General features: G+C 33.4%; 1 protein-coding gene across 1 annotated transcript; it reads left to right on the top strand.

The window, feature by feature from the left end:
- Positions 1 to 1,457: 1,457 nt before the first annotated feature.
- Zw10 (Zeste-white 10 kinetochore protein) lies at positions 1,458 to 4,052 on the top strand. Its single transcript, XM_023164707.2, has one exon. It carries the CDS (start codon positions 1,896 to 1,898, stop codon positions 3,996 to 3,998), a length of 2,103 nt encoding a protein of 700 aa, XP_023020475.2. The 5' UTR covers positions 1,458 to 1,895; the 3' UTR covers positions 3,999 to 4,052.
- Positions 4,053 to 7,549: the final 3,497 nt, after the last annotated feature.

Genomic DNA, 7,549 nt, shown 5'->3' with positions numbered 1-7,549 from the left:
ATGACAGAAGTATGCAACTTGTTTTCATTTATATTTTGGAAAGAGCTAATCAGAACAAAATATATTTCAACTGTTCTTAATAAACGGACTATAAAAAGCTTCTAGATTTTTTTTTGAATAGTGGAAGAAGGGCGACATAGTTTCAAAGCATACAAAGCCCATAGAAGCTCAGACCTGGCATTTTCGTGTACTGTAAAATTGTTAGTACTTACACTAACCACCAGAAGCAGTGATGTCAACTGCTCAAAATCTTTTCCCCTAAACCTATTTCAAAACCCCCTAAATTCAAACCAAGATACCCCAAATTTGTTTAGTAAATGAAAAAATCTAATGAAATATTCAAAGTTGCTATAACATTCAACAATTAAAAAGTTATTAGATTAATTTACCTTCATATTCTTATTATAACGAAGTTGAAAATAAAAAGGTTATTGAAAAATGTTACATAATATTTTTAAAACATGGTAACTTTTTTATTGCCTTCAAGTGAGTACGTCAGTAAACAACATCAACTAATAAATGAAAAAATAAATACATCAAATGCAGACACATATATGAACATGAATACTTATACTATATTATTTCCCAATTCATTAATAATTCCGAAAAACTCATCACCTTCCTGTTCTTCATTTGTGTCGATATCAGTTATTCATTTCCTCCCTAAAAGAATTTCCCCTTCCAAAAATTCCCCTTTTTCAAATTATATCCCCTAAATTTAGGGGGGAAAACCCCAAGTTGGCATCACTGAACAGAAGGTGATGCTAATACGATGTCAGTATTTAACGTGATTACCAACGAATTGGGTAGCAGTCGCTGACAAACCAGTCTGCTTTTTAATTTAATTTTGGCGTACGTCCCGACTTCGATATGATCCAGCCGACTGGTTGTCACTGTTATCAGCGACTGCTAGCTTATATTATATAATAAATTATATAATAATGACAACTGACAGGACACATCACATAACCAAAATTTGAGCTACATTTTGGCGTCAAATTATTTTGTTCGAAATCATACTATTTTCTCATTGAAATTATTTCATTCATGACGTCATATCTGTCAAATATCGAAATAATTTCAAAAATGTTTCGAAAGAATGAGTGGTTGAAGGGGTGTACTATCATTAGAGGTGTTTTCTAGCGTTTAATCATATTTGAACGTGTATTAAAAAATGACTCGTAGTGACGTCGTTAATAATCGCCAGAATAGAATGATTCAATTTGTGTCAGATGTCAAATTCAATAATAAAAACAAACTTTTCAATTTTCTCTAACCTCAATTGGAATCAAATTTGTGTATACATATTTTGAACATCCTTACAACGTATTTGATAAAAAGTTGTTAGCTCTTATAAACTATAATGATCAACATGAACCAGAAGCTGACAACTGACGTAATGTAACGTCAAATTCCTCACGTAAGTTTCGAATCATCATGAATACGTCATCATTTCAACGCCAGAATGAATGAATTTGATGAGATGAGCGCATTAAAAAGCCAGAGGTTATGTTGTCGTTTATGTGTTGTGTGAATGACGGCATACTTTGAAAACCAAATATTTTTGCGATTCGATTTTTGATGACGTTGATACAAAAGAATGATCTAATTCATCATAGCGAGTAAATAAGACTGTTTTCTTGCAAATGATTCTGTCAAAGTCTTGGGAATAACAAAAAAACAATCATTCCAATGGAGAAAAACAAGGCATAGAAATTGCTGCAAAAATCTAAAGGTTGTCTACCTCTGAAGGGCATGTGAAACAAATAATTATTTTAAAAGGAGTTTTGCGTAAAACAAGAATATCCATAGGTATTGATTATATCTCAACTCGAAGGTATTCAGGTACCTATCAAAAATCTAGTTCAAATTAGAAAATTTTCTTGTTGAACAAAATGAGTTTTCTGGCAAATGTGTTATCTTCAGCAGAAGAAGTTGAATTAGAGGAAATAAATAAGAAAGTTCCAGAGTTGAAATTGACTGTTGAAGATTTGAAAATGGAAATAGTTCAGTATATTGAGAACGTGTATGTAAAATATAGTTTTCGGCCAAAGCAAAACAAAGAATTGTTACAAAAAGCTTACACGATAGAAGAAGAAATCAAGTTGCTGAAGAAAAAAGCAGACACAGCCACGAAAAAAGATCTAATAAAATCAAATAAGGAATTAGAGGAGCACATTGATTCTTTAGAATATACAGAGTTCTCTATTCATGTTGTTTCAAAGCTTTGCGAAATCAATGGAAAATTAACAGAATTTGAATCCTTTTTCGATGCTAAAGAATATGTTAAATGTGCACAATTGCTATATGAATTAGAAGAGACCATCAATGGAATACCCAGCGATGAACGTGTGGATGTGATACATACTCTTATATCAAACATAGTGGGAAATAAAACCATGTTACTGAATGAACTGAACAATGTTTTCGAGAAACACATTATTATGAATAATAAGGAACCAGCCACTACTTTGGAAATAAGGAAAAACACTGAAGACTTGAAAGAAGCTCTTCTGGCTCTTTTTCACAATACATCCGTAGCATATCCACTGCATACTTTTGCCAAATCTCTGTGGGACTTTTTTCTCGTACCTGCAATAGACAATAAACTGGAAGTTGATAGAGGTGAAAACGATAAATTTCATTATATCCAAACGACAGGTAAAAAGGGTACTAATTATTTGGATGTTTTCGCCAGTTTAAAAACTATATTTGAATTTTTGAGAGATAATTTCAACTTCAAGTTGAATGACGATCTCACCACCTTAGAATACATCGGTATAGATATTAGAGATAATTTGTCAGAGTTACTGATAAAACACTGCTTGCAAGACACAATTCCCTCAACCGTGGAAGGTTTACAACAGTATAAAATCGTTATTGAAAACACTGAAAAATTGGAGGAAACCTTGAGAGAATGTAAAATTTTTGTGCATGATACTACATCCATCGTTGAATACGCCAACAATATCGATATCCTGTTCATCAACAAAAAGTGTCAGGAATATTTAACCACATCCCAGGAAATAATGAAGAAAGATATGCATGACCTAGCCGAAGTTGGAGAGCCGTACGATCCAGAAAATCCCATATTTTGTAGCAGCGAACAATTCCTGCAGTGCTCGGTATCCAAGAGCGTTATAGAATTGCTGGACTTTGCCAAAAAAATAATGGAACAGACTCTGACCGCTTCGGATGTCTGTGCTGGCCGTTTGTTCTGCACATTGCAAAACATTTTCTATACTTACGGTAAATTTGTTCCTGAATTCCATAAGAAACTTTTGCAAACCATTCCTCAACAAGTAGCACTATTTCACAACAACTGTTTGTACATTGGACACACTTTGACAGCTTGGAATAAAACTTACTGTTTAAAGATGGCGCCATCTCTGAACATCGCCAATATTGGTTTCAGTGAAGAAGCTCATCAATTGGAGCTCATCGCTTCGGAGACTTTCAGTAATTACGTGAAGGGGCAGCTGAAACAGATCAATGATATAATGAGTGAAAGCGGTTTAGAAGGAGGTACTCTCGAGGAAATTCAACCCGTAACGGAGAAGAGCGTGAGGCAATGCATCAGGCAACAAGAATTGTTGAAAACAGTGTGGAAGAACGTCCTTCCGTATCCTCTGTACAACAAAACTTTAGGTGAAATACTGAACAGTTTATGTGTTAACTTCATAACGTCAATCATTAAATACGAGGACATTTCCCTGAGTTCTGCTGAGCAGTTGGTGGAAATAATCAAAATAATATTGAATCGTGGCTCAAAACTATTCACGGATCCTAAGGAGGTCAGTTTGTATGTCGCCTCCTGGTATAAGCTGAACGAACTGAACTTTGTGTTGAGTGCTAGTCTACTGGACATCAACGATCGGTGGGCTGATGGAAAAGGCCCTCTAGCTATTCAATTCAAGCCAAATGAGTTGAAATCTCTTATTAGGGCTCTGTTTCAGAATACTGACAGAAGATCAGCAGTGCTGGCTAAAATTTTATAATATATTTGTATTAAGTTCAATTCTTCATGTTTTCTATTAAATACAAGAAAAACTTTTGTGACTTTTCACTCATCCAACTAAAAATGATAATCATAATTGAATATTTTCAATTTTATTCCTTCACAAAGTAGATGAGGAATATATAGAGCAATCACTCTTATGTTTGAGCATTTGAAAATTTTGTGGTTTCTTTACCTTCGAAAATTTCAAATTCAATATCAAAACAACAGTGATAATACCGTGAAAAACTTTATGAAGAGAAACATCAAATTCAAGTTTTGAGTTTAATGAAAATTGAATAATATTTAAAATCCATATAGTCAAACTAGAACTAAGCCATCCTTAACAATCCCTTTCACATCTGTTTACAATTAGGCAAAATACCTGAAGTGAATCTCAAGTGCCTGAACAGCCCATAAAATAGAAATAAAGCACCCTACAAGTGACAGGTCAGGACTCAGTAAATATCTAGAAACATGGATTGTTGAAAATGTAGAATTACCGGAAGTGACTTGCCCTTGAGTTGTGGTTGTGAACGCAAAATGCATGCAGAATGTTCGAATCTAAGTGCATCTGAATTAAAGGTCATGGCTTTAAAAGGAAAACGGCTGTTGAAGTTTTATTGTGATGATTGTCTCACAGGGTAAGATTAGTACCCAATTTAATCAAGAAGATTGATGAGTTGCTTTCTGAGGTTGAAGAACAAATAATAAATTCAAAGAGAAACATGTACATCTTTTTCTGAAGAAACAGTCATAAATGAAATATACGAGAGCCAAAAAAGAATGAACAATGTTATGATATTCAATCTAGCAGAAGGTGATTCTTACGACTCAGACTTGAATACTGTTAAGGAAATAGTTAAAGAAGTAACTCATGAGTATTTACATATTAAACAGATATTCAGAGTTGGACAGAAGAATAAAAGTGGTAACCGTGCGTTAAAAGTTATTTTTACCAGTGTAGAAGATGCAAACAAGTTAATTAAATCAAAAGAAAAAAGAGATGTACTCAAGGAAAAAAAAATTTCATTAATGCTGATCTAACTCCACTACAAGTAAAAAACTGGCAAAATATGAAGAAAGAAATCGATGATAGAAAGCAGAGGGGAGAATGGAGTACCTCAAATCACTGAAGCGGCTGCAAAAAAGTAAAACCCAGTTTTCTGTGTATTTTCAAAATGTCAGCGGTATGAGAACAAAAATATTAGAATTTCAACAGTGTTATGTCTTCAAACTATGATATTATAATTTTAGTAGAAACATGGCTTAATAGAGACTTTTCCGATAGTGAACTGGGTTTAAAAGGTTTTAACATATATAGATTAGCTAGAGACCAAACAAATAGCGATAAAAAAAGAAGAGGAGGAATACTAATAGCCATTAGAGGATCTTCAATAACTGAGTTAATCGACATATCTCCTGACAATATGGAACATCTGTATGTTGAATTATCAATAGGTGCTTCAACAATCATTATCGGTGGTGTATATATTCTTCCTTCTTCTGTAGTGAATACTTATATGGAACATACTGCTACCGTTGATTATATTTTAGAAAAATACTGTACTAGCAAGATTATCCTTTGTGGTGACTATAATATACCCGACGCATTTTGGTCTAATGGAAAGCTTGGTCTGAATGTTGATTGTCCAGAAAACTCACCTGCACTAGCTTTATTACATTCATTTAGTTTCCATAATTCATATCAAATCAATATTATTCCAAATTCAAGAAAAGTTTACTCAGATTTAATTTTTTCATCATTCATAAATATGTTTGTTCAAAATCCATTGGACCCAATTTTTCAAAATACATTACATCATTCTTCGGTATGTTTTGATTTAAAAAATGATACAAAGGAATATCTAAAATATGATAAATACTTTTATGACTTTGTAAATGGAGATTATATGGACATGAATGATTTTTTGGCAAGTATCAACTGGGATACCGAAATACTGAAGGATAAGGATTTAAATATTGTAGTTACAAATTTTTACAATATTCTTTATACAGCTCTGGAGTACTTTATTCCACTAAAAAAAATATAAAGCCTCTACTTTCCCAATATGGTTCGATTCTGAGCTGAAAAAATTAGTTTTCAAGAAGAAATCGGTTCAACAATTCAAGTTTCACTTGAATTGTTGCGTTGTCTAAGGATTTAAAATCCTTAGACGAGGATTGTTGAACACACGTCCATTGTCTAATTAACACGTTTACCAATAAGTTGGTATCTTCACTAAGAGATGCCACTGTACGATTCAGTTTTTTATTTTTTTAAAAAAGTCGAACAAGCCAGTTCCCAACTAATTTTCATTTTAAAAATATTCCAATGAATGTACTTGTCATTCGATTTGCTTTTGACTGAGATGCCTATCCACTTGAGGTAGCAACTCATTCATGTAGAATGTGGCTTGCTCGATTCCATTAACTTATGCCGTTTTTCAAAAGAAAGCTAAATACCGTTAATATCAGTGCTGTCGCATGGTCAATTCAAAAAGTACCGAAATTTACAAGAAAATAGTACCCAAAATGTACTGCGCAAGACTAGGCATGGCACATGCGCATAAGTCATTTCAGACCAAATGCCAGTAATGCCAAACGTGTAATAATGTTATCCATTTAAATTCGGAAAATATATGGAGTAAAAAATTTGCTGGAAACTAAGAAATGTTCCTTAAGAGAAAGATCATAATCAGAACATTTGATAAAAAGGTGTCTTCTTCCTTATTCAATTGCTCTTTCACGATTGCAAATGTGTTTTGTTTTAATTAGGTTTCTGTCACAATAGAATGAACAATACTAAAGACGTTTTCAAGTAGCTAGATTCGAGAATTTATTTTTACCTGTCCATATTCCTATTTATTTTGACAAAACAATAAAACCAATTTCTCAAGGTGAGGTGTGAGGTTAGAAGTTGAAACTGCTGTTCTGCTGACTGACTGACAGATGACAGAACCACAGTTCACAGGCACAATACAGAACACAGGATTAAATAATGCAGAGTTATGATGATAGCTCGCAATTTTGACACAAGTACGGTATTTGCTGATCTGGAACTTGAAACACGGAATTGCATTGTTGCCACACATATTGTTGTTATTTTTTACTGTACTCGATGGGAGTCAACGTGAAAATGTAAAAAATTGGGATTATAGTAAATAGTACCGAATAGTCTACATATTGTTCCGGGTAGTATCTTCGTATCAAAATCATGGAATAGTACCGAATGCGGTACAATAGTACCTTAACGGCAGCACTGGTTAATATCAACTTATTGTTTTTGAGGAAAGATAATAATATTGGCAACATCATTTCTGTAATCGATAGAAATATCAACTATTGACACCATCTTGCGGCAACATCAGAACTACCCCACTCGCTTTCTGAAACAAAAGAGTATTCCCGCTTCCACTAGTGTATAGATATCTTATTTCTGACCTCGTGGAAGTGGAAAGTTTAGACCTTCAATAACAGATGTCAGCATGCAAGTTGTTCTTCACCCCTTCAATGTAAAATCCATAATTTTTCTCTTCTATTTGTGGAACA

This window comes from Leptinotarsa decemlineata, unplaced genomic scaffold (assembly GCF_025532065.1).
Source record: "Leptinotarsa decemlineata unplaced genomic scaffold, Ldec_3_MD MMD2_P_RNA_scaffold_2, whole genome shotgun sequence".
Taxonomy (NCBI): domain Eukaryota; kingdom Metazoa; phylum Arthropoda; class Insecta; order Coleoptera; family Chrysomelidae; genus Leptinotarsa; species Leptinotarsa decemlineata.
This window is presented reverse-complemented; position numbering and strand designations above follow the sequence as displayed.